Genomic DNA, 27642 nt, shown 5'->3' with positions numbered 1-27642 from the left:
AAACCTCAAGAACACTGAGAAGAAATGAGGATTAGTGTATGGAAACATTGTCTAACCACAGGGAAGATTTGGTTTTGCTCTAATAACTTTGTTAATGAAGCACTCACTGAATGAGTCAAATTGACAAAATACCTCAAAGCGTTCCTTACATTTGGCTCCCGAGTCATTGCGCAAAAAATCTCGCTGACGTTGTCTGGATCGTATGTTTGGCCTGCACTCAAAGGCAGCCCAGACAAAGTATTTTAACACACCATTTTTTGTTCTCCGTTTGAGGTCAGCTGGAATCAGATACCTTGAATGTGTGGAAAAAGGGGGAATTTTACAAGAGATTCCTAAATTTATGGATGTTGTGTCAGTAGGTTTCACCTGCAATTTATAGATTTTCTGAATGCAGAACATGTGATTGTATCAAAGTAATGAAAAGACCGACTACAGTAAATCTCCTGGCATGCTTTGAGTTGTAATCCTTTACTTTAGCCAATGCAAAGCAGTACTTTTTATAAGGCTTTTAAAAATACTATTTTACATTACAACCAGATGTTTCAGGCTATAATTTTCTCAAAAAATCGCAAGCTAGGATTCCAAACCTCAAGTGCAGTGTGTTCTTCATACATAGTAATTAGTTCTTCATTTAGTGAAAGCAAACCCCAGAGCATTGAGATGGTAAACTTGTGCAGAATTCCCGCATGCACACTTCTCAGGCCCAGATAAACGGCGAAATACAGTAAGTTCAGACACTCATCCAAGTCGAGAAAAAGTATTTAAATCGACAGATGGAACATACGCAACCATAAAACACACAATGGAGTGGATCATTTACAGCTGCGAATATTTTCTGCACCACACAGGCAGACGGCATTTATTCAGCGCTCGCTTTGAACACAAGCGTGTCCTCGTTCTCTTCGGGCTTAGTTGAAATTGGTTTTTGATGATGCTCTCCATCTGTGGAATCTTTGTGAATATTTTGTCTTTTAAAGCAATGCACTTTCGCTTCTCATAAGATCTATTGTCACAGAACTTCTGAAATCTTTGTGTTGACATAGTGATGAAATTCTTCTGCTTTTCTTTTTCTTTCAGCCAAAGGCTCTTGGACAGATCCTTCTCTCTGAGGTTTTCCACAGAGGCAACCTCATAGAGAGTGATTACTTTGGCCTCGAGTTTCAGAACATGCAGATGAACTGGGTACGTACATCTCCATTTCCTGTTTGAAGCGGACACATTGGACATGGAGGAGCTGACTTGTGCACTGATTGGTTGAGGCAAACTTTTTAAAATGCTTGATGACAACAGGATGGGCATTCGGGGAACAACATGAACTTATAAGTCATTAGTTGCTCTTCTTCAGCAATGCAAACAGTGAGGTAGTGTTTTCTCTGGACTTGAGTAGTATATTACTTTGGAATATTTTTAACTTGTCTGGCAGCAGTGCTCATATACACATGTCAGACTTTCCATTGTTTTACTCTTCCAGAAACATAAGTGGAATTCAAGACCACCTAGCAGTTTTTGTAAAGCAGCAGAGAGGAGTTATGGAGCCCACTATATATCTTCTTCAAAGAGAATGAGGCCAGTGTTGTTTAATAAGACGCACCGGCCTCTTTGCTCATGTACGCTCAGCTTTCCGAGGACTGAAAACTATACAGTGTTTAAATATACACTACGTTTGCTGCTCTGCAGTCTGGTTTTTAAAGGAGCTTCTTCCATTAACAAACTAAATCTTTTACGCATAGTGAATTTTTACTGAGCGTATGAAGGAAGCTTGGCTGCAGCTGATGTCATGAACTATCGGTGACCCAGCAGGGCACACACTGAGATTCTTTTGGGAGTAGCTGCTGTGTCCTCATCAGTTATTTCATCGTTCAGGAAGCTCTTACTCAGAAGAATAATAATATATTGAGAGTTTAACAAATAATTGGAAAATGTTTTCATGATTAATCATCCGAGTCATGAATCATTCGCTTTGTTAAAGCTTCCCAGCTGTGAGGACTGAATTCGGTACTCATAAAACCAAAAACTAATTTGAATTGGGCTAATCTGTCCCACGGGGTCACCCCCTGTGTGCACCTCTGCTGTTTCTATATCACTCCAGAGGTCCTGTTCAGTCTCGTTGATCTTGAGGCTCTGTGTTGCTCACCTGATCTCCTCTACATCCATTAAACTTGCATTTAATGGCTGTAATGGAAATGTGTGGAAGTCAATGAGAGGCACTTCATGTGAATAGCATTGGTTTGATTGTTTTACTTCTGCTTATATAGAATCTTCTCCACCAGATGCCAAAGGGTGTTAAAGCAGAGCTAAACAAGTCCTGTGACTTATGGGGAGAGGGTTAATAGCGTCAATCTTCCTCATGCACTGCAGACTCTTCCACGAACATCTTGTGGACTGCAGTTTGATCACCAGCGAAGATCCTGGGCATGAAAGTAGAGTTGTTGTTGTTTGCTGTCTGCACAACATTTGAGAACTTGGATGAAATCCAAAATGTACAACTTTTCAAACAGGAGTGACTTCAGAAAGGTAGCAGAACCTGAAAAGGTCTCCAGGTGAACAAGGTGACTTTGAAGGGAAAATGGTCAAAGTGGCGTTCAGGTATTGTTTAAGGAGTAGTCTCCCCCAAATTTCATGATGGCACTACATATCTGAAGTTTCTAAATCCTGCTTGGTTTGGCAGATTTTTACACTGGATGGCCTTCCTCAAGCAACAATAAGGGGTTTATGTCTCCTCTCAAAATCAATCTGGGCATATTTTGCTTGTTAGACAAATGTGTAAACCACTGCACCATGTGATTTTTAAATGACGTACCAAAAAAAGCTGTGAAAACAGTCCAAAATCCTCAGATATTCAGTGCTGCAGAGTAAGATGAGAATAAGCCTCAAATTGGCACATTTGAAAAGCTCGTGTGTTTGAAGGGTTTGCTTATTACATGTTTGGTAAATCAATACTTGGAATACTTGCATTCTACTCATTTCGTTGGGTTTCCCATAGATATGGTTTCAGTACTTTGCCTCTGATTATTTCTACACATGCATTTGTACACTTCCAGAACCAATCAGCGAGTCTGCTGATGTAATCCTGCCCACGTATCGAGCGACACACCCATCACTGATTGCGTAGTGGTTGTGTAGTTGGCTTGACGCTAACTTTAATGTTGTCCTTATAGTTGATGTCCCCAATGTTTTCTAAATTTCAGTGACATTCCTCGACCAGCCCATTGCTACTAGTCAGTCTTTGTGGGTAGTTTTTTTTTTTTTTTTTTTTAAAGTTCAAGTGTAGCTATGGGATATCCAGGTCAGATGCAGGTTTTTATTTATGTATTTATTTGTTTTTAAACTTAAAACAACATCAGATGATAGCTGATGGTTTCAGGAATGTTTTGGCAAATGTAATCCCTCTTTTATGCTCTACACTGACCATTTACCAAAGCCTGCTCAAGTGTGGTTAGCCAGTAGAATTGGAGTAGAAGCAGAAACCAGAAAGCTTTTTTTCATTTTTAATAGAAATTTATATACAAACTGGCACATGTGTGACTAGGAATTGAGTAGAATTCAGGCAGCAATCAGCTGATACCAATTTCTCAGTATGTCTGTCTGGATCGAGCGCATTCCTCCCTCAATCAGCCCCAGATGTACGGCTTGAGCAGCCTCCTACACTGAAGCCAGTGTTTTGCCAACAGCATTGTGACATCTCTCTTCTGTTTCAAATGGGGCTGAAGCAGCAAACAGTCGCTGTGTTACAAGGGAGTCACTGAAGTTATCCTGCTACCACCTGTCAAAGTTATAGTTAACATTATGTTCTATTATTTTTATTTATTTTTTTCTCTTTAGGTTTGGCTGGAACCCACAAAACCCATTTCAAAACAAGTCAGAAGTAAGTGAGGCTGATTCTTAGCTCTGAATCCACCTAATAAAGTGTTTTGGGCATTGATAATCTGCTTGTGCGTTTACAGGACCAGCAAATACGCTTTTTAGACTGTCAGTGAAATTCTTTCCCCCCGATCCGGGTCAGCTGCAGGAGGAGTACACCCGGTCAGTGACTGTAATTTCCTTTTGAATATCACTTTTATCTCTACCTGTATGAGGAGCTGGAGGAACATGGTTTCTGTTTTTCTTCCCCCTTTTTTTTTCTTTTTTTTTTTTTAAATAGAAGCTCTGTTATGCTTTGTCTTCTTTAAAATTACTTTTTCTGCAGTTAAAAACTTTGTGATCGTTGTTTTTCCAAGAGTTATTTGTTTAAATGGCACTTAAGGTTCCTAAAGATGCTTAATCCATGATGAGCTTAGTTTGTGCTTATTTACTTCTCATGAACATAAATAGATGGACACTTAGCGTGTGTGTGTGTGTGTGTGTGTGTGTGTGTGTGTGTGTGTGCTTTTTTTTTTCCCCCCTCTCCTTTAGGTATTTATTCTCCCTGCAAATGAAAAGGGATCTGATGGAGGGCAGGTTGATCTGCACAGAAAATACTGGTGCCCTGCTGGCCTCTCACCTTGTCCAATGTAAGTTCTTTCTGTTTTTGTTAAAGCCGACAGTGTTATCAGACTAAATTAAATTATGCAGTAGTAAGAGCACTTGTAAAATCTCTAGTAACTGGTTTGCTCGATTTGTTTCAGAACATAATCCTGTTCACAGAAACCACAGATCTTAAAAGGTTCTTTTCAGTATTTTCTTATACTCTGTAAAAAAATAAATAAATTTAAAAAAATCCCAGGGTTCAGTGTGTTATACCTCCTCTTAAAGGTTTTTAAAAATGGTAAAATGGTATTAAGAGACCAGATGAGAAAGCGCAAATGTCTAGATTCAAAAAGCAATTCTTATGGTAATTTGCAGCAAATTGTGTAGGGAATCATTTGTGAGCTATAATCTAAAGTAACAGCAAATCTACAGGTCAGAAAAGAATAGAAACAATCTGTTAAAACCTGAAATGAGCGTAGTCTCGCTTCGTTTTCTCTCCATAAATCACAGCGGAGATCGGCGACTACGATGACACAGCAGACAGGGAATACCTGAGGATAAACAAGCTGTTACCTTACCAAGAGAAAGTACAAGAACGGATCATGGAGCTCCATCGCAGGCACCTGTAAGTTTTGTCTAAGTGAAATCTTTCTCCCTCTTTTCCAAATTGCTCTAACCGTCTGACTCCTGTAGTTCGGTTTATGGCTGCTTTCCTTTCTCGCATTCCTCGCGCACTCAGAATACTTGAATCTGACCTGTAAACGTAAACAGGGATGCGAGCCTTGTTCCTGATGTCATTACCAAAATTAAAGTCAGCCAGACTTTCAGCTTCTTCAGACGGTCATGTAGCGACTTTCACGGTAGACCAGCCGCCTGCAGATTGTTCTGATGCATCTGCTGACTGTGCACTTCTGAGAATAAATGCAGTTCATTATTTTCTCCAGATGACCACATGTTGAGGCGATTTGAAACAAGTTAACTGTGACATCGAAGTCGCTTCCAGGCATTGCCATCATATTGTGGGTTTGTTAGATTGGCCTGCAGTGAGGATGCAGGGGAAATGCAAACGATCACTGTGATACCATGATTGGTATGGATGATAAGAAGCTGAATTTTCATACTGGTAGATGGAAAAATAGCACGGGTTTATTTCACTGGCAGATGAGATGCAAGCTTCAAATTAAACAAATGATTTTAGCTTTTCCTCTTAAAAGTGCACACGCACAGCACGTATTGTAGTACTGGCTCATTTATTTAGACCTTTTCTTCTTGTGGAGCTTTGCATGAGTCACAGCAAAAAGGTTTTGTTTCTTTTATCTTGTACTGGGTTACCCTACAGTCGATCGTCTATCTGAAACGAACCATTTTAGCTCCTTTCCCCCTGCTTCAACCCAGCAGTCGGTGATCAGAGCTCACCGCTGGCGACACATGTTGTCGTTATCAGCGTGTGCGTGTTCTAATATTGAAACATGCTGAGAAGTATGCTTTGTGCAAGCCTGTTATCGCACAATTTTTCCAGCAGATGGACTCTGGCTGTGTTTTTATAATGCGCTCTGTGCTGTCTGCAGCACATGTTGCAGAATCCGCATCAAGGCTGTGTGACTGTTTGTGAAACGCATTTCTGCAAAGTAAACAAAACCAAAGCAGTGAGCCCCAAAAGTCCAGATGCATCTTGTATGGAATGTACCATTGGCCTATATAAGACATGGGATGCATAGCCTTGTTGGTTTGACAGGCAGGGGTTATACTCAGCTGCAAACAGACAGCTGCAGTCACCACAGGCAAGCAGTCATTATGTTGTATTGTCTCTTTCCAAGTCTGCCTAAAGACGGAGCGTGCAGACGGAGCCTTGCGCTCTCTGCTTGATGACTACATTTACGTCACTCAGATCGAAGTGGTCCCTCGCTGATGTGGAAACTGTAACACCCGCATCAGCCTGTTAAGTGTTGCTTCTTTCAGACATCTGAGTTTCTGCATTACTGTGTCTCCCTGGTTTTATTCAGACATGCATAAACCATTCTGAAAAGAGTCACTGTGAGTGTTCAGCATTTGACTAAACACTCCAGCATGTTGAGTATAAAGTTTCTTGGTTATTTTGTCCCGTTCTCTAAATGGGTTCCAGCTATTTGGGCATAAAAATGTGTTTAAATGTCACTTCCTAAGCTTTACATAAAACAATCCCATGTGATTACTCATGTTTGGCTGTCTGTAGCCATTCTTCCACTGCACTGTAGCCCTGCACTTTTCTACAAAACATCTGGTAGAGGAGCATGTTTGAGGCTTCACTGCTACGTTTGGGAATCATGTTGTCCCTGCTGCATGCGTTACCCAGACAGCCCCACAGAGTATTTCCAGCAGTGCAAACTCCTCTCAAGCATGCCAGTTCCTGCTGTGTGCCACTAGTAAATGTGGGGAGGAGAAAAAAGAAACACATATTCACCCGAAATAGCTTAAAATTCATGTGTGAAAACAATTTGTTAGTGTGACCGCCCTCAACCAGCCTTGTACGATTATAAAGAAATAAGACCCTTATGTAGGAAGATGCTGGAGACTTATTCAACATGTTTATTTGTTCAGGTGTTTGTTTCTGGATGAGCTCGAATAAATAGTCATTTCCTGAAAACTGATCTTGAAACTTTAGCACCCAGGCGCAGTGCACTTTTTTTCTTTTTCTTTTAATGATGTTTAACACGGTTTACTGTAATGAGGTCAATGAAGTGTGACTATTGAGTGTTCTTGCTAAACAAACCACAGTGAGGGTTTTTCCCAGTTTTCAGCGTGTTACAAAACCTCTCACTCCACTTTTCCCATCATTGGCTCCCATGCTAAAGCAGTGCTATCCTGTGGCCAATGGGGACTCTTTTCAACCCAGTGTGTTAGGCAGCTCTAAAGACTTTTGCTAATCTTCCCTTGGTTGCCAGCGTGGAAGCACAAGCAACGAGCTCCCTGGCCTAATCCTTTGCTCTGGCCGGTCTATTAGCCATAAGGCCAGTAGGGCAGGGGAGGGCCCTAAGGAGATTTAACTGCTTAACAGATGAACAAAATTAGAAGACTGTGATGATTGGATGGATATGTCTTTCTAACATGCTGTTTGGTTGTAATCACACCATTTTTAGATAACTAAAATCCTCGAAATTATAAGGGATTTAAGGTCGCGCTGCTCGCTCTAAAGTTCATGCTGTCGTGCTCGGTTTCAATTTTATGTGGTAACTTTATTTTTTATTCTTTAACTGTACGTATTTATAGTGTAGTGTTAAACCGAACACTTTAAATGCTGTAGATGATTATTGCCCAACTTGATGAGAAATAATTTAATAAATTAATGGGGTAGACAGTTAATTTGATTAAGGGAAGATGTGAATCACAAGACCGTAAGGTGACATGTTGGTGTGTTTATACAAGTGATCTAGAGCAACTCAAAGCTGCTAAATTACAAACACTACATGAGATACTACAAAATGATTTATTTTTTTAATCATTTCACTACACGGATGGGAAGATTTTTAAAAAGCAGCGTTTTAAGCCCTCTGGCACTAGGCTTTTTATTTTAAACACCCAAGTTTAATCGGTAACAGCCAGAAAGCTAAAAATGGTGTTCCCAAGGACTGAAACTACGTGGGAACACTGTTAACACAAAACGACTTCACATTCATATCAGTAAATTTGACATTTACAGTATAACTTCCGCCTGATCAAAATTGTACATTTGGATTGAATGACAGCGTCACGGCTGAGTCGGTGACTGTGATTCTATTGACAATGCGCTGAAATTATTATTATTATTATTATTATTATTATTTTTAGCTCATCTCCCAATTTTGTTGCAACAAATGCGATTGAGCTGCTTGGCTGTAATCTGTAGTGTAAGCACTGACTGTGATTAACAGAGGCATTGTCTTTGTGCTAAACAAGCCATAATGGGGTGTAATTGGCATCTAGCTTGTTCAGTGCTAATGCAATTATTTGGGAGGTCTCAGTTCCTTCACTGAAACACATCAGTAATTTTTATTTACTGAATTTGGCAGGAAACAAATCTGTGACGGGCCCTACTCTACATTAGGCCCATCATAGTATCTTTCTCCTGTTTGTTAAATCTGCTGTGTATAAAGCCAGCACGTTACACAGAACGTAGAGCCAAAAAAAGGGTTTGTTTATGTGCACATAAATCTGAACCTGTCAGTGGACCACTGAGAGGAACCCTTCCACCTGTGCACTGTAAGAACAGCACGTAGAGGACCTGCTGTTACAGTGAGTATTAATAACTTCTGTTATGTTGTTGATACCAGGGGGCAGACTCCTGCTGAATCAGACTTCCAGATCCTAGAGATCGCCCGTAAACTGGAAATGTACGGCGTCCGCTTCCACCCAGCAGCTGATCGCGAAGGCACCAAGATCAACCTCTCTGTCGCTCACATGGGCCTGCAGGTTTTTCAGGTGACTGCTGCTCTAAATCCAAATGTCTTCCTTGTGCATATATCCTAACAGTGTTACTGATGATTGTGTCTGTCTTTTATTCCACCTGTATTTCTCTCTCAGGGCCACACAAAAATAAATACCTTCAATTGGTCCAAGATTCGCAAACTGAGCTTCAAAAGAAAACGTTTCCTGATCAAGCTTCACCCAGAAGTCCATGTAAGTGTTATCAGTGTCCTTCAATCTTAGATTTCATATACACTGAGACTGAGACCAGATGGCTGTATGCATTCTGCTTTTTATTAATCTTTGTTTTAGGGCCCCCATCAGGACACTCTTGAATTTTTGATGGGCAGTCGAGACCAGTGCAAAGTCTTCTGGAAGATCTGCGTTGAGTACCACTCATTCTTCCGACTGTTTGACCACCCACAGCCCAAATCCAAAGCTGTCCTTTTCACTAGAGGCTCCTCTTTCAGATACAGGTATTGACTAAAGACATAAAAATAATGCCATGTGTCACTGTTACTGGTTTAGTACATTGAAGTGGTTTAATTAAAACTCTTTCTGCCAGCGGAAGGACCCAGAAGCAGCTTGTGGAATATGTCAGGGAAAATGGAGCAAAGCGGACCCCTTACCAGAGGTATGTGTGTGTTTGAGTTTAGACACACAATTTATCACAAAGAGAAGCCGTTTCTTTCTAATTCTTCTTAAGCATCCACTGGAAGAGAAATCTGCATAAAATCATAACGGTAATTGTTACAAGATGACATGGAGATCTTATTTTCTTTCAGAAGGAACAGTAAAGTAAGAATGTCGGCTCGATCCCTCGCAACCGATGTGCCAAAACAGGTAAATACTGCAACATGTGGTGATAATACAGCCATAGATTTGGTTAATGGATAAGCTAACACGGATCTTTTTCTCCCTTTATCTCTTTCTGCTGTCCTCTCTGGTTTTGTTTTGTTTTTTTGTTTTTTGTGTCTCTCTTCTGTGTTGCTTTGTTTTTTTTCAGAGCTTTTCATTCAATGACAGTCTCAGGTTCCCGGGCTCGTCTTCCTCCGCAGCCGTGACTTTCCAGTCAATGCACATCCCTAGCGTTTTCCCGCTAACAGAACGCCAACCTCAGCCCCAGCCTTTGACCGCACTGAGTCAGTCTCCAGCACCTTCTCAGCAGCAGCAGCTTCAGTCCCCTCTGCAAGCCACCAGACCCCCCAGCCCTCCGAAGGAAGAGCCCATCAAGCCTACTTCCCCGTCACCCTACGCTTTTCAAGGTGCCCCCAGCAATCAGGCAGCAGGACACTGCAGCCCCTTGTTTGTGTGTTCAGAGAGTGGCACTGCTCAGTCACAGCCCTCCAAAAATGGCAATGAGGATAATGAGCGTGGGGCCAAGTGGGGTGGAGGGAAGAGGACGGGGTTTTTTACACCTGAGGCTTTTGAGGCAGAGCTTTTGCGTACTAAACAGAACCCCATGTTCTCATTGTCCAGCTCACCACTGCAGGTTACTGAGGAGTTCATTGATGACGATCCCACTGAGATTTCCTTCTATGCCGGGGGTGTTGAGGCCTACTCTTATGGGCTGGAGGATAAAGTAGATAACTTTGATTTAATGGAGGAACTTGAGCTTAGCAAAAACCGGCTCTTTAGTGTGGGAATTGAAGATCTGAATGGGAACCCCAATCCCTTCCCTGACAGTATTGTAGGTCACTCTGAGACTAGTTCTTTGGTTAACAACCGCTCAGAGTGCAGCTCCTTGGATAACCTGGGGCTCAGCTCTGCAGGGGAGTCCATGTCAGCGGGCTACGGAGGCGCTGACACCTCCTCGCTTCGCCTGCCTGGGTCTGACATCCAGTCGGAGGCCAGCTCCATGGTCAACTTCCCAGCGTACTCTGTGCGCTCGGAGAGCAGCTCCGCGGTGCAGTTCAGTGACCTGGTGGAGCAGCTGGAGCAGCTCAGCTACCCGCCCACTGCCACAGAGGGTTCAGGGAACGGTAGCTCAGATTCAGACTCCGACTGGGGCTCTGACAGCGTCCTTCCCCCTGAGCAGAACCTATTTTATAGCAATCCTTTGACGGGAAACAGTGGAATCGAGGGGTTCCTCCTGCAGTGTCACAATCTGCAGGCTCTGACACTAGCAGACCCCTCTGGATCCCCACATGTTAAAATGTAAAGCACTTGAAGACAGTCTAGGGCTGTCCAAATGTAGAGATGACATTATATTACTGGAATTATGCTTCAGCGGGAAATCTGTGTGGTAACCGGAAACTCCTCTTAACCCTACACCATAACCTTCCACATCAGTCTCTGCGGGCTGCATTTCTCAAGAGGTGCACGTCTGGTTATGTGAAAGGTTAAGAGGAGTTTTTGGCTACATGGCAGATTTCCTACTGAAGCATAATTCGGCACATTTCACCATTGAACCAGCACTTAAAAGATGTTTGTAGTTGTTGAAAAAGATGGGTTCTTCTTCATCATCATCGCCATCACCTGAACTTTGAGGCTTCTCAGTGAAGACACCACATCATTTCACTTTGACCTTCCCCATACACAACTTTAGTTGCAGGCAGTGCTATAATCTTAGCTTTTATTTCCTGCCTTGTCTGGTTGAGGAGGTTCTTTTATTTTTAACATCATTCCTATCTTCTCATGGAATTTGGCTCTTATTTTTACGAGAGCCTCGAATGCCATCTCTTTTACAGTTGTCTTCTCTGTAACATTTAGCCTTTTAAGAGAAAATATTGAAATGCATTTTGGAAAAAAGCATTTATTTTGGAAGCTTTATCTTTTTAAGACACAACATGACTCCTGTTAAAACGCTAATGTACGCATTAGCATAGGACAAGTTATCCAAATTACCTTCCACTTGAATAGTGAGTGTTTAATGGAAAAGTTATTCTTCTGTGTGTAAAGTTGATCACTTGAGATGATGGTTTTAGATAATTTAAGCTTGTAAGTAATGCAGAATTTTTAATAATTTTCTACTTTTTTAAAAAAAAAAATTCTGTCCTGACCTACAGGTTGGAATAAAAATGAGCTAAATGTACTTAAAGTACTTAACAAGCATTTAACTTCTTAACTACTTGTTTGTTTTTAAAAATAATATCTGGCACTTACTGGGCAGTGTAGAGTTTTCTGGTAGATGGTAATCTGTGTCTAATCTCAGGGTTGAAAAATGAAACCAATATTAGTCCCTGTTCAAATGAATATTAAAGCCCCCCTTTTTTAAAAAAAAAAAAAAAAAAAAAAAAAAAAAAAAAAAAAAAAAAAAAAAAACACACAGGGCATGCCATTAAGTCTTTTTTTTTTTTTTTTTTTTTTTTTTCCCTGCCCCACTTGTACCTTGCTGCCACCTGCTGGCGAAAGTCAGCATTGTTCACATCCCAAAATCCCCAGCTGTGGTAGTTTTCTTTTGTTTTGATAGGTTTAGAATGTCTATATAATTATATTTTTAGAAAGCCAACACCAGCTAACATTTTAACTCAGCTCAACATGAAAAAAAAAAAAGAATGTAAACGGTGTACTGATGAGCCATTAAGTGCGCCGTTAGCACCACTTTCTACAGAATGAATGTATCACCTGTTTGTATGTAAGGCTTTAGTGTTTTAAACTTCTTGATTAACAAATGAAAGCAGAGCAATGAAGCACCTTTTCAAACATTTGATCAGACCTAAAAACTTACAGGAAATCCTTTTGATAACTTTTTTTAGGAAACAGGGTTGTTTTTTTGGGGTTTTTTGCACATTTCTAAGTAATTTTATAGGAAAAATCCAGGCATGTCGGGTTATTAACACATCAGTGTGGACAGAATATTTCCCTGTAATGTTTGCTCGACTGAGATATATCTGGTGTAAGGATTTGTAAGGGCTGATTCTACATTTAACCCAACTAAGATGACGATGATACAAGCTTTGATTTTCATCTCTTTAATGTGCCCGAACTCAATTCTACTTGATTTTTCTGTACATTTTACAGAATCTCCTTTGTTGTGTGCAGCACTTGCACCTCAATGCAGTTTTTTTTTGTCTTTATTTTTTTGTAATCAGTAGACATCAGATGGGTAAATCTCATCTGTCCTCATTGTCATTTTGAAGGATGGGCAAAACACACCCAAAGTGTTTCTGCAGACTCTGCAGTCACGGGTGTGGACGGGTGTTTCTGTGTCACCATGGAGTAATCGTATTTTGCTTCAGAGTTTTCTGATCTGGAGGATTTGTCTTGATGGCTCTTTATTTTTATTTTTTTCTACCATGTGATTCTTCCCACTTAACTAAAGTTTTCATTAACGACTAGCTGACAATTATAACCAGCTAACCTGCACTTAGACACAAAGTAATCACACCTTAATCCTGAACATGTATATTTTTACTAATCATAAACAGCCTGTACTTAATGTTTTGTATGTTTTTACTTTAAAGAATAAAGTAATCACTTTTGGGTACCATGAATGTCAGACTTAAAATTCTTTAAAGTTGCAGATTAAACTCAAAGGAGTAGTAATGGTGGAACACAAACCCTTTTGGTGTTGGATATTAGCTTAATGGTCAAGAACGTGGAGGATGAAGTTTACGTATGTTGCATATAATATATCTGCTGCTGTATCCTGACGGTGTTTTAGTTGCAGGAACAACTACAAATCAGTTTTTTATTGCGCACAAATCTGTCATTCAGCCAAAATGTTTGCATTGACTCATTAATATCCTACACTGACACCACTCCCTGGTGTGTTCAGAGTGTATCGCATGACACTCCAGGGATCCTGCTAACGTTATTAGAGGAAGAATTCGATATACAGCAGTTTTCCGTCATATTTGAGGCAACAGACGCACATGCTGTTGGGGGTTGGGTCGGACTTGTACACAAGATTCCTCAACCTAATTCCAGCTGTGTGTGTGTGTGCTCGCGCTCTCTGTTTGGACGGGCCTTGTGCCAAGTCATTCCACAGCAAACCCCCCATCCTCCCGCTGTGGAGCCCGACGTCCGCTCCCTCTCCTCCCCTCGTGTCAGTCCCTGTGGTGGGGGCACTTCAAATAAACTATAAACAACTGTTTGCCCTCCAGACAGGCCGCATTCCTGATAACTCTTTGCATGAGCAATTATTTCCGGGTCGAGTAGTGAGTCGTGGAGCGGTCTTTTTTTTTCTTTTTTTTTTTCTTTCTCCTCCCAGCCTCCTCCCCCCCCCCCCCCCCCCCTCCCTCTCTAATAGAAGTGGAAGAACAGCTGTGGTGACCCATGACTCTGTTAAGATAATGACCTGGCGTTTCATCTTGTTTTGTCTCCTGATTTTCTGTGCAGAACAAAAGCAGCAGAGCCGGTTCTCTGCCGTGAATCGAGCCTGTGTAGCTTACTGTTTGTCTTCCTCGTAGAGGGCGTTTGAAACCAGGGCAGGGGGGGGGGAAATGTGGGAACTATTACTTGCCTTTGTTGCCTTCCCTTTATTTGTGGCTTGTGTGTGTGATGAACTTGGATTTGTTAGAATCTGTGGCTTTGTTTTTTTCTTTAATAGGAAATGAGATAATTTAGGGGTGGAAAAAATGGTTTGGATGAAGATCAATTTTAATAGTTGCGTACGGTTTCTGAAGGTCAACTACACGCAGAGGTCTTGGTTGTCTTAAGCTCTGCCCTGAAAAGCTCATGTTTAATCTGTATAATTAGTTTTTTAACCCGTCTTTGTTTTTATCCTTTTACTGAAATCTGACACAATATAAGGTGATATAAAGATAAGCATTTTATAATTTTAATTTTCCCTCTTCCACAGATTCAGTGGTGGACAGCCCTCAGCTCTCCCCCGTCGCCTCTAAAGGTCCCCTCTGCCTGTCGCCCTCCTTCCAGATGTCGAACCTCAGCCTGCCGGGCCAGACCCCGTCGCCCCTGCAAAGCCCCATCCTGAGCGAGGTGGGCAGCAATGCCAGGCTAGAGGAGGAGGAGGAAGGCAGGAGGAAGGTACACCTCTTACATGCCAATCCTTCCAACAACCTGCCTCACAACCCTAAAGCACAGAGTACACACTCACTCACTCACTCAGTCCCTCTAATTAACAATGGGATGGGAGGTTTTTTTTGGGGGGGTGTTCTGTTTGTTTTGTTTGGTTTTTCAGTGGAGGGAAAGTTAGTTTTGCTTAAAAGTTTTGAGTTTTCTTTTTGACAGCACGAGTGTTAACTGATGTCTCTCACCGCAGCGATATCCCACCGATAAGGCCTATTTCATTGCCAAAGAGATTCTGACCACAGAGCGAACATACCTGAAGGACCTCGAGGTCATCACTGTGGTAAGTTTTTCTTTTGAAACTTTAAGGACATTTGGACAAAATCAATAAAAAATATATAAACAAAAGCTGTAGGAGCAAAAATGGGTAATCAATCTGAAATTGTGCAGTTCTGCTGTGTCATGCATGTATGAACTTCTATTAACATGATATCATTTTGCATAATACATGCACATGCAGTGTTTCCATGTGTAAAATTGAGTTTAACTCAGTGTGTTGCATATTGATGATGCTAATTGTTTTGGATGTTTTTCTTGGGGTTCTTATATTACTGGGTAATTCAACCTTCAGTCCTTAAGATGCGAAACTGGCATCAAACCCTATAATTTATATTTTCTGAAGTCCAATAAAGAAATAAAAGGCCTTCTATTTTAAATGCCATACCATTGTTTGTAGAATAGTTTTGGCTAATCTTACGAACACACTCTTTCCCATTTCTCCTTAATGTATAGTGAGTCAGCGTCAGGTGCTTTCATAGGTTGAATGTCAAGTTTTGGAATAAAATCCTCATGCTTTTAATTCTGTACCAATATATGACGAGAGAGAGAGAGACGGACACTGGCATCAGAATGAAATCTCAGAAAGCCAGATGTGTTGTAACACTGCTCCCCTTAAAGGCATTTATGCTTGTAGTCGACATGTACTTTTTCTAGCATAGTGTGAATTAGCATGGCCTTTGTTCAGGGCTCTGGTGGCGTGAGCAGTGCTTTGGATTGATGGTTAATGAAGCTGTGATGAAACTTTGCACATGCAAACTTAGCAAATTTTACTAAACTTGAATTTTTTGCAATCAGGTTTCACTGGGGATTCAACACATGCAGTGTATTTTCATGGTTACTGAGACATAAAGTTTATCCTCCTTCAGAATTGCTGCCTAAATAACTACATAGAGACGAGATTTGCTTTTGGGAAGGACGCTGTGAAGAAGAGTTGGGACACTTTTCTTCAGCATCAGCAAGCGTTAAACCAGACTTGCCGTTTTCATTCACACCCATGTACTAACGGGACTTTTGCGTTTGGCTATTCCCAGTGGTTCCGTAGTGCTGTGATCAAAGAAAACGCCATGCCCGAAGGCCTGATGACCCTCCTGTTCTCCAACATCGACCCCATCTACGAGTTCCACCGAGGTTTCCTGAAGGAATTGGACCAGAGACTGGCTCTCTGGTAGGTGCTTCTGGTTGTGGGTGTTCAATGTACCTTGGAAGTTGGATTTTGTAACTGGGGAGTGACGTCATTGCAATTTAAAAAGTTCTGTGTTTGAGAGTGAGAGAAACACCACTTCATCAGGCAGGAGCTTCACTAATAAGAAACTCCGTACATGTTTTTGTTTGTTTTTTCCTAAGGGAGGGGCGTTCAAATGCTCATGTCAAAGGAGACTACCAGAGGATTGGCGACGTGATGCTGAAGAACATGTGTGCCCTTAAGGTAGGACAACTTCAGTTAGTTTAACATGTTTATTTATTCTTTCACAATTGGCTGACAAACAGAGTGACCAGAGTCTCGTTTGGTCTCCAGGAATTCACCAGTTATCTACAGAAACACGATGAAGTGTTAACAGAGCTGGAGAAGGCCTCCAAGAGGCTGAAGAAGCTGGAGACAGTCTACAAAGAGTTTGAATTGCAGAAGGTCTGCTACCTGCCCCTCAACACATTCCTGCTCAAGCCCATCCAGCGACTCATGCACTACAAGCTAATCCTGGAGAGACTGTGCAAGCATTATTCCCCTGCCCACCGCGATTATGACGACTGCAAGGGTGAGTTTTCTAAAGCTTCTTTTACGTCATGACGGTGATGATAATACCCCACCATCTCACAGCATCAGTCCTTTGTAACATTCGAATGCATCAACTAGTAGTAAGCAAGGGAACTGCAAATGGTAGCATGCAGCAAGAGCACATTGTCCCTCTGGTGAAGACCGCTTACTTTCACCCAATCAAGTATTCACAAGTTTATTCACTGCATATGCATTATATAATATGTAGTACATTTGTATAATATGAATTATGAAAATGTACAGTTTATAAGGTGGGGAAAGCTGCAGTCAGCTGACACTAAAGACGCTTGGATGAGTGACAAACGTTTCTCCCACTGAAAACGCTACGACTAACGCTATTAATCTGGAAATGCTTCAGTATATTTACTATCTTTGAGTGTTATCACAAGCAGGTTTGTAGTGAAATAGTCTAGTTTTATTCATTCTTTGAGACAAGATTAATACATCATATATTAATGTGTAAGAGAAATATTAAAACTTTCAAAGGAAACGGTATTCATGTGGAAAATCATTTCCACTTTACTTGGTCGTCACTGTAGCAGGAATGTGATAAGTCTGCCATGTATCATCTTCTGGTTATTCATTTGTCTTCCCATACAGAGGCTCTGAAGGAAGTGGCGGAGATAGCCACTCAGCTTCAAAGCAGTCTTATCCGGCTGGAGAATTTCCAGAAGCTCACAGAGCTGCAGAGAGACCTGATCGGCATCGAGAACTTGACTGCACCAGGCAGGGTGGGTGCAGTGGCACAGAGCGAAGTGCAGGAAATGAGTGCATACAATCTAACAAGGTTGTCTTTTTTTATTTTTTATTTTTTTTTTTTTACAGGAGTTCATTCGAGAGGGGTGCTTGTACAAGCTCACCAAAAAGGGGCTACAGCAGAGGATGTTTTTCCTGGTTAGTTTAAAAACAAAATCTACTTCCACTTAACGTCTAAAGCTTCTAATCATTGTTAGCACTTTTTAATCTTTGCCTTCATGTCTTTTCAGTTCTCTGACATGCTCCTTTACACAAGCAAAGGTGTTACAGCAACCAATCAGTTCAAAGTCCATGGACAGCTGCCCCTTCATGGCATGATAGTGAGTCTGCAGTCTCTTCTCTTAACCTCTGCCATCCTGTTTTAACCATTAAAGCTCCCAATAAGACTCTGTAGTTAGGTTTACACAAAAGCTAACATCTCATAATCAGGTACTCCAATTCTTCTGACACACAAAGTGTTGAGAAGGGAGGGTGAGGGTCTCCTAACTTTACATGTCTCTGCTTTGCTTCTGGCTGCAGCTCATAGTGTTGGATGCACCGGTAAGTCCTCTGAGCTCTGCCAGCTTGGATGCCCAAACCGACCCTTCTTTCCTCCCATGCCCATGTAGAAAAAGCAAAAAGCTCATCTCAAGACAATAGACTCCATATAAAAAGAAATGGAAATAGCCTCAGCTTTTGAAACATGAAGCAAATGTTTAAAGCCTAAACTTGCATTCTTTCTAATGGCCAGCAGGGGGCAGTGATTCTGATTCCAAAAAGAAGTAATGCTGCATAGAAATCTGAGAAAATGAGCCTGCTTCTCACTCCTGTGTACCTAATACACATGTTTACTAAATTATCAGCTATTTTACTTGAACTGAGACTTGAAGAATAATTCAGTGTGACGACTTTGATGGAGAAGTTTCTGCTGGTTTCTCAGTCAGATCCACCCCTCCATCATCTGTACAGGTTCAAAACACTGAGGTGGTGACTGCCAAAATGATCACAAATCAATGGGTGATGTCTTAATGGCTACATCCATTTTTTTTTTTTTTTTTAATTAAATATACAGTGTTTACTCAAGACACACAGACATGTCGGCCTCTGCCTGTCATAACTACTCATAATTCTATACAAATAAATACAAGGGTGAACTATCAGCAGGGCACGGTGATGTGTGTTTTGACTTACACATGGATATCATTAGGATATGAAAGATAAGATGACCACACCACAGTTTACCTCCAGACACATAGATGCTTCAGTAGAGGCTCTTTCCCAGGTCTCGCTGTGACTCCAGACGTTTTACATTTGTTCTCCCTTTCTGCTCCTGATCTGAAACCATTCATGGTGAAGAACATTATTTGGATTTCACCCGTTTCCTCCATCTAGCTTGCATTTTTGCTTTCTTTTAATAGTTTCCTTTTTCTGCTTATAGGTAGAAGAAAGTGAAAATGAATGGTCGGTGCCTCACTGCTTCACCATTTACTCTGCTCAGAGGACCATTGTGGTGGCTGCCAGGTAAGACTAGGAAGGGGAGAAGTTGGAGTAGTGGCATGTGACTGTGCATGCAGTGAACAGCACATTTGTGTGTATCATGTACTTCCAGTCCCATGTAATTATTACCATCACAAATAAACATCAAATAAATGCAAGTAAATCTAATGCAGATCCAAACAGGTGTTCTAAGTGAACCTTCAGCAAACACCAGGTGCCTGAATCCAGTCAAATACTGCTCCTTTTATTGGCACGAGTGATAAATATGTGTGTTCACTGTAATATAAACATCATTACCTGAGCCATCCACTGTAAACTTCCATCAGTATAAGAGTCATGTTTCTGGTTTGCCTTGACCTGCCCTTGTTAGTATAGTAGTCTGAATACTTGGTGGGTTTTTCCTCAAAGTAAAGTGGCTTATGTTATTTTTGGCCTGTCAGACTTCATTGGCCACATCACCACATTCTTACATCTCTAAAGTTCTTATGGTCTTGATTTAAAATCTCTACAAATTCAGGCCAAAAGCACAGAAACGAAGAACCCTGTTATAATAAACTGGAAGTATCCCAATAATGGGGTACATCATCCTCAGTTCTCTCTAAAAATGTGTCCGCAACGCCGTAATTTGTCTGTTTGTGATTTCAGCTCTAAAGTGGAGATGGGAAAGTGGATTGAGGATCTGAACTTGGCTATCGACATGGCCAAGAAGTCTCAAGAGAAATCCAGCATCTTTCTTGACGCTGGACTCAGCGATCGCTCCAACCGTAAGTTTTCTTTTAAACTCGATACCTACACAGCCTTGAGTGTAAATGTGTGTTTTTGTGGCTATTTTGAGTTTTTTCTCAGCTTAGTGAGCAGAAAATCCCGTTTGGACACAAACACCCCAAACGTACTGTTAATCCCTCCCCCTCCTCTCCTCTACACAACTTCCTGTCCTCCATCCTCCCCCCTTAGGGTCGTCCGACGAGGTTTCTCTGGAGCAGGAGTCTGAGGATGACATGAACTCCTCCCGCACTTCACTGGACAAGCAGACGCACCACCGTGCCAACACAACCATGCATGTGTGCTGGCATCGCAACACCAGTGTGTCTATGTCTGACCATAGCCTGGCTGTGGAGGTACTCCTCCCCTGCCCCAAATTACATGCAAACACTGCCATTTACATACACCAGCATGCACACGACACACACCAACAGCACGTACATCAAACCTCCCATCGTCATACCAGCATCAGTGGAGTGAGCGGAAATGGCTTTGCATTCTGTTTTCTTCTGAACCCTTTAACGCCTTTTTAAATGCTCATTTTTTCCACCTTTTTCCATTTTAAGTTCTTTAAGGCTCTAACAGTCAATTTCTCCTTGATAGATCATCTTCTGTTCTTTATGTGCATGCAAGAACCTTCCTCTGACACTGGCTTTTCACCCCACAGACCTGAAGGATTTCCTAACATGCTCTTCTTTCCACTTCTCAGAGCTAACATGCTAACACTTTTTTTCTGCACCCTCTTGTTCCTTTTTTCCCCGCCTCTCTCTCTCTCTCTTCAACCTCCTCCAGTCTTCGGTTCTCCGGCTATCTCACTAGAACTTCCTCCTCGCTATCTCCTCGGTCAGGGCCAAAGACCAAATACCATCACACATGTTTGCTGGTACCGAAACCAGAACCTCTCTCTCACTGATTACCTCCGCATGAACCAGGTACTCGATCCACTGACCCGAAAGAGAATACTGAGCTACACAGTGACCGTGTTCCCTCCCTAAAGTCATAAAGAGTTAGAATTGATGAAGAGTGATGTTGGAATTCCAAGAAATACAAACATCTAAAGTGTTTATTTGTCAATTTATTGCTAGAATTGCTACTTTGTGTCCCAGGAGATGCATTCAAAACAAATTAAAGTCTCCATTTCAGTTTGGATCTTCCTACCAAAACAAATAATGTTAAATAGAAGAATTATTAGAAGTAAAGCACGCAAAAATGAAGGCAACACGAGCATTTAGATAATGAAGAACGGAAAATGCATATATTTTAAATACCAGATTGAGAAGTTGGAAGCAGAGCGAAGGAGCCAGGCTACCTCAGGCTGTGGAGCTTGAGACTCTTTATTCAGGGGTTGTGTTTGAGCCTCACATTGGGTAATGAAATTTTAAGCACTTTGGTCAGGAAAACTAGAAAAGTGTTTTAGCATTTTAAAAATGCCAGATATTTATTTCAGTCTCCAAGTGTCAGAAAGAAAAACAGCTCCACGGCTAATCTCCCTGTTGGGTAGACTCCTTAGTGTACTGAATAGAATTATATAAAAATTTAACAGAAGCATGAAAGCAAAAATGGTTTGTTTTTTAAGGTTTGGGTTTTGTAAATCAAAATCTGAATCAGAGTTTAAGCAAGAACTGATATGCTCATGCTTGTATCTCTCCTCGGTTGGACTAAGATGGTGGCGGTTTCAAATTTTTAGATGCAAATCAGAGCTGAGGGCTGTGTGTTGGCAAGCCAGAGTTTACTGTGCCAGGAAGGTCTCTCTTTACCTGGTTAAATCACCATGGTAATGGTGAACAAACTGAATAGTCTTCTTGGCAGCTAACGCAGAAGCACATTAGCAAAAACAGCCGAGTTACAACCACTTGTTGATGAAACGCAGGGTTAGTGAGGCCGTGTATCACATGGACGTGCATGAGCAAAACAAAACTACTGTTATAATTACTACAGATCAAACTCCACCTTCAGAGCGCCAGCATGCATTAACTCTTTCACCTTAGAATTAACACACAAACATGCATTATCTACAGATCACATGAATGAAACTTTAAACTCCAGCATTAAATCCATTTAATTTTAGCAATCATCAGTGTCTAACCTTGTTCCTTTCTCCTCTTTCCTCTGTAGAACCAGCTCTCGGGTTACCTCCTGAGGAAGTTCAAGAACAGTAACGGTTGGCAGAAACTCTGGGTCGTTTTCACCAACTTCTGCTTGTTCTTCTATAAGACACATCAGGTCAGCCCTCATAGATCTGTGACAAAGATCGAGCCCACGTAAAAGCACGTCACTGAGGTGTCTGTCGATGTCTCGTTTGCAGGACGACTTCCCGCTGGCTAGCCTTCCACTGCTCGGCTACACGGTCAGCACGCCCGAGGAATCGGACAGCATTCACAAGGAGTACGTCTTCAAACTTCAGTTCAAGTCTCACGTATACTTTTTCAGAGCAGAGAGCGAGTACACCTTTGAAAGGTAAGTTGATTCAGGTCAGTTGATTCCTCCAACCGTGCAGTTCTTCATCCATCAGATTACAGTAGCATGTCTGCTCTTCACAGATGGATGGAGGTGATCAAAAGTGCAGCCAGCACTGCAGGCAGGATGAGCCTCCTCATACCTAAAGGAGGTCCCATGGAGATCAACGGAAACTGAAATGAGCGTCGTGTATCTGGAGGCTGGGCCTCTGGGGCATCAGAGACTTGTCGGTGTCATTTCTATGTGAAATAGACATTTAAACATTAACAAATGAAAGATACTGCCAGTTTCAAGTGTTAACATTTTTCTTCTTGATTCTAATGGTCTCTGCATTTTGCTTGATTAATGATGTAAATGGTAACATTTGTCCCACTATACAGGATATAATGAAAGGGAGAGGTGTACATTATGAGCTTTTTTTTTTTTTTTCCTGCATATGTTGTGCTCTTGTTTCTTTGATCGCATAGACTGATGGGAGATGCTGTTTTTATGGGACCAACACAAAGGGCTTAAATTCAGGTTTTCTGAAGGACTGAAGCTTTACTGGGTACAGTACTGTACCGGGACTGACTGGGATACAGATGAAATACAGTATGTGGGGAATGAAGGTACTGCAAATTGTATGTGCTCTCTAAACTGTACTTTGAAAGCGCTGAGGGCATTAGTGAGGAAGAGGTGAACGGGAAGGTAATGAGATGCTGAAGCAAGTGGGAGACTCGATGATTTGGGAAGTTTTAGGGAATTCACGCTGCTGCGAGGAAGCGGATTTGTTGTGGGCAGTATTTTTCTATACTCTGAGGCCAGACCTGATTGCTTTATTTGCTCTGAGTGGGAGAATGCAATCAGTGTTTGAAACTTTTAAAAGGGAGCTGTTGTGTTTTATGCGCCTGGTTAGTTAGGCAGCGTTAAGGTCAGTCTGGTGCTACGTTTCTCTCTTTTAATATCTCATGTTTCCTGTTTTTATGACCCATAGGGATTTACTACTTGAGGACATGCTGCGCAACAATTTTTTTTTTCTAGTGTTTACTTTGTGAAATTTGCAGATTTTCCTTCTAAAAGCTAAAGAGAACATATTTTTAAGTAATTGTTTGAGGATGACTTGCCACATGTCAGACTTTTACACGAACGGGAGCTGCACAGATAGTAGTGTAGTGTTTTACATGAATCCATGGTATTATTTGGTTTATATATTTTTAAGAAGACTGGAATCTTGTCGCTCTGTGTGTGTGATGTGTTTATTTTTTTTTTGTGTGTGTGTGTGTGTTTGTGGTGAAGCCAAGCGTGCAGTCCTACTTGCACCTCCCTCCCCCTCCCCGCCTCTGGAGCTTAAAGAGAAAGTGATGATGGAGGTAATCTCCGAACCATCAGGCATTCTGTGCGAGTAAGAGGCAGACTCTGCTGCACACTTAACATCCAGTATGTTATTCCTATTTATTGTGTAGGATGTCGTCAGGGCCAGGCTCCTGAATACACTCATGTAGTCTTCATGTTATTCCATTTAAAAACCTAACAAATAAAGCATAATTTGAATCAGACTTCTTGTGGCTTTGTGCTTACATTGGTGCCCGTTTACTACTTTACGTTTAAGACGTCAGTTAGATGTTTTTGGTTCAGTGGACCTAAACTTATTTACTGTCATGTGTATATTGTTTCAATGGTGAATGCTCAACTTAAAAATACCTGAATGATTTTTCTTTTTTAATCTTTATTTAACCAGGAAGTCTTAATCTCTTTTGCAAGCGGTCTTGCTGTCAAGATAAGCAGCATGGACCAAAGTACACATTGCATTTTCAAAGCAACTGAATTTACTTTTTCTGAAAATGTTAATTTCTTTGAAGTTCACATCACTGCAATAAACAGCCACCTGAGCTTCATATTCATATGGCTGAGAAATCCTGTGTAAGTATGAGAGCATGCACAATCTGTACAGATGTCTCAAACCAAGGTGGAGCTTGGGCTCTACATTTTAAAAACAAAGTCACCATTCTGCTGTTAAAACCCTCTTTCAAAAACCAGCCGTTAAGAAGGAAGAAAGGCTTTAAAGAAGGAAGAAGATGGCCACAATTATTTATTTTAGATGCAGGACGAACTCCGGGGCTGCCCCAAGGCTGAATACAAGATAAATTTGAATTATTTTTAACACTGCATCATGCAAATCTACTGCAATACCCCCAAGAAATTAGCATAATAGTTCCCCTTTGTGATAATCTCTAGACAAGTTGCACAAAATCTTCACTTCCTATAAAAGTCAGCCCGTCTTTATGCAACACTAACATTTGACCAGACTAGCTTTTGAAAGCATTGAAAGAAATTCTTCATTTATCTCTGAAATTACTTTATTAAATAGAGTGGAACTTATCTAATAATGGTTTTCTTGTAGGGTCTAAGTACATTTTAATATCTCAGATCTGTTGCTTTACATAATGAACATTAGATAAAACCTTAAGGTCACATATGACTACTCGTAAAAATTGAATATAAAAACATTAGGAGGCATTTAACTGTACATAAAACCTGACAAAAAGCATCTAAAGTGTTGGGATGAGAAGAGACTGAAACGTCCAGAAATGAGTAGAGGTTTCACTTGCATGTTGCCTAGTTAAGTGCACATTATCCACAAGTAACCAAACAGAAAAATGTGTCAAGTTTCACTGAGTAATTTCAAAATACAGGTATCATTTATAGAACTGACATAATTTATATGTACAAAACAAAATGTTTTGGTCTTGATTTGAGACAGTCAGAAAATAAACACACAAAATTAAAACTAGCGTGCCAAACTAGTTCCCCACACGGCATGTATTTTCTCATATTAACTGCTGGATCTTATGCCAGACTTGGCTGAGCGAGACGACTTTGAAACGTGCAGAATTTCATAGTTTGGATTTCAAGGAACGAGCCACATCCCCCATTAATCAAATTAAGCATTTGCTCATGTATAGATAGGATGATGAGGTTAAACAACATATTTAAGAAAATGCCAAAGAGGAATAGTGAGCTGGAACACTAAATAAATGTGTTATTGCATTATTTAAAAAAAAGTGTAGCCTTTACTTTACACCTGACTGTACAGCAGTGTTGACGAGACTGCTGCTCACTTGAGAAATAGCATCAGATCTGCACAGCTTGCATAACCTGAACCACAACGACGGTAAAATGTACACACTTTGTGCTGGACATTTTGAAGATAAGAGAAATCAGCCTTCTCCCTGTTCAGGGTGAGACTCGCAGTTTGGGGAGTTGTTTTTTTTTTTTTGTTGTTTTTTTATGTCTCATGTATTACAGAGGATCTGCAGAAAATAATGCCAGTCAGTCATAAACAAAGCAGGGCATTCCTCAGGCTTGTCCAAACAGCACTGAGCAGTGGGTGTGGTGTCTTCCCCAGAAATGCTGATACTGCTCGTCTGCCAAGCTGATGTGTTCAAACATTTTTCTGCTGGGGAGTGGTGAAGGCGTGTCTCCTTTACTTTTCAGACAACAATGTGCCTCCACTTCAGAAGGGTCTTTGTGGCTGTCAGTAATGATGACTGCAGCTTTTAACAGTTAAACTCTACAGCCCAAAGACTTTAGAATTAGTTATTGTTTGATTACCTTTGTCGCTAAGTTTTTTTTCATTTTCTTCACTTCACAAGCTTTGTCTGCATTAACACAGAGTTCTAAGATTACAGCTTTTGATTTCTGCCTTGATAAACTGAGTAAAGTGGTGCACCGTGTTGCTTTCTTTATCACGGCTAACTCTTATCTGTGCTGGACGACTGTGTCACAGAGGGTTCCCATAAAAAAGTGACCTCCCTCATTTGAAGTACATTATGAAAAAGGCGGACACCGTGTGACTTTGAGCTTATCTCCTCCTGTGAAATGTACAACAACAGCTGTGAGTCCACCACCACCCAGCCCCTATTTGGTTTAAAGGAATCATTTACTTTTGTAAGAAATGTGTGCCAACCTGTTTTCTTGCTGAGCTGGACAAGACGCTTGACGTGAACCAAGCTTTGTTTGTCGTAGCCAGAAACAAATCAGATTTAGTCCCATTACTGGAAATACTCCAGTCGATGACGATACTGCCTGCCACTTCTGGCTGTGAGATCTCTAGACAAATAACCAAATCAACACTTTGTGCACTCAATTAAAGATTAGAATGACTTTGTAGTATTGTACTGACAATCTGATATATAGTTTTATGTGAAAATGGCTCTAGTGAGTGCTAATGTTATCTTGGACACGGCAAGGCTAGCCCTTTCTCAGACTAAGTCAAACAGGCACAAGTGTTATCAACTTCCAGATAAATATTTAATATCAAATATCAAACTCCTTCAGCCTTCAGTGCAATAAAAGTGTTAAAAGGCCCAAGAAAGAGAGATCCCATTTCTCTCATATTGCCTTCTCTAAACTGGTTTCTTTAAAATCCAGAACTGAATGTCAAGTCTTCTCTTCACATACAAAGTCCTGAATGATCATGTAGCATCATATTATCCCAACATAGATCTTTGCCCTTTGACTGCAGGCTTACTTGTGGCTTGTAGATATTTGTAAAAGTACAATCGGAGGCAGAGCCTTCGGTTTTCAGGCCCCTCTTCACTGGAACAAGCCCCCACTTTGGATTCAGGAGGCAGACACCTACTAGCCTTCAAACTTTCCTTTTTGATGAAGCATAGAGGTAAGTTTGGATCAGGTGACCATAAACCCTGAGTATTTGTGTTCCACTCACCTCTTTTAACTCCTCATGCATTTATATCCCACTGTTGCGTGTCATTAACACGCATGTGTGATGCTGTCTTTAATACGCTGTCAGAAAGTCACGCGATTTAATGGTGGCTATTAAATGGGTTTGGCTTTGTTGTGAAAGAAAAATCGTGTGCAGTAAAAGATTACGTCACATAATACAGCAAAAAAAAAATAAATTGAAATACTGCTTTCATCATGTCCATTTTCATTTTCTAATCTGAGACAGAGGGCTTTTTTATTAACATTTTACTGTTGAACTGCCTCTAATCTCTTCACAACCTGCTTTCAGTTAATTAAATACCGCTCTCATGTTCCATTATGATCCCACACTTGATTTAACCACGTGTTTTCATTTAAACTACATTAAATGCTTCATTGCTTTCAACAAATCAGAACTACTTAAGTTTAAATTACAATTTGTCTTGTAGACACACCTTTAATAAAAACAGTTGCTGATTAACAGCTGAGACACAACTGGGTCATGTCCTGTATGTGTGTCTTTTATATGAGGTGGGTCGGGGGCAGAGGGGCGGTGCTTGCGTTGCTACAGCTTATCTCCGCCTTTCACTCCACAA

The 27642-nt window shown here is 41.0% G+C and overlaps 1 protein-coding gene across 5 annotated transcripts in view; it reads left to right on the top strand.

Annotated features, from left to right (window-relative positions):
* farp2 (FERM, RhoGEF and pleckstrin domain protein 2) overlaps positions 1 to 23877 on the top strand; it is a 30424-nt gene extending 6547 nt beyond the window's left edge. For 2 of the 5 annotated variants that reach the window (XM_012919539.4, XM_076880495.1), the window contains 26 exons: positions 1078 to 1182; positions 3823 to 3865; positions 3945 to 4023; positions 4393 to 4490; positions 4957 to 5071; positions 8733 to 8880; positions 8983 to 9078; positions 9178 to 9341; positions 9431 to 9499; positions 9651 to 9708; positions 9872 to 10130; positions 14612 to 14796; positions 15032 to 15121; positions 16149 to 16282; positions 16462 to 16543; positions 16634 to 16871; positions 17492 to 17622; positions 17717 to 17785; positions 17878 to 17967; positions 18167 to 18187; positions 19065 to 19147; positions 19769 to 19887; positions 20078 to 20241; positions 22001 to 22108; positions 22191 to 22342; positions 22426 to 23877. In XM_012919539.4, the coding sequence (XP_012774993.1) occupies positions 1078 to 1182; positions 3823 to 3865; positions 3945 to 4023; positions 4393 to 4490; positions 4957 to 5071; positions 8733 to 8880; positions 8983 to 9078; positions 9178 to 9341; positions 9431 to 9499; positions 9651 to 9708; positions 9872 to 10130; positions 14612 to 14796; positions 15032 to 15121; positions 16149 to 16282; positions 16462 to 16543; positions 16634 to 16871; positions 17492 to 17622; positions 17717 to 17785; positions 17878 to 17967; positions 18167 to 18187; positions 19065 to 19147; positions 19769 to 19887; positions 20078 to 20241; positions 22001 to 22108; positions 22191 to 22342; positions 22426 to 22519 (2994 nt within the window). In that variant the 3' untranslated portion in view covers positions 22520 to 23877. Of the gene's footprint in view, positions 1 to 1077; positions 1183 to 3822; positions 3866 to 3944; positions 4024 to 4392; positions 4491 to 4956; positions 5072 to 8732; positions 8881 to 8982; positions 9079 to 9177; positions 9342 to 9430; positions 9500 to 9650; positions 9709 to 9871; positions 10131 to 14611; positions 14797 to 15031; positions 15122 to 16148; positions 16283 to 16461; positions 16544 to 16633; positions 16872 to 17491; positions 17623 to 17716; positions 17786 to 17877; positions 17968 to 18166; positions 18188 to 19064; positions 19148 to 19768; positions 19888 to 20077; positions 20242 to 20677; positions 20818 to 22000; positions 22109 to 22190; positions 22343 to 22425 lie in introns of all 5 variants that reach the window. The other 3 variants (XM_012919541.4, XM_012919540.4, XM_004552864.5) reach the window with 3 other exon arrangements.
* The last annotated feature ends 3765 nt before the right edge of the window (positions 23878 to 27642 follow it).

This window comes from Maylandia zebra, linkage group LG23 (assembly GCF_041146795.1).
Source record: "Maylandia zebra isolate NMK-2024a linkage group LG23, Mzebra_GT3a, whole genome shotgun sequence".
NCBI classification, from domain to species: Eukaryota; Metazoa; Chordata; class Actinopteri; order Cichliformes; family Cichlidae; genus Maylandia; species Maylandia zebra.
This window is presented reverse-complemented; position numbering and strand designations above follow the sequence as displayed.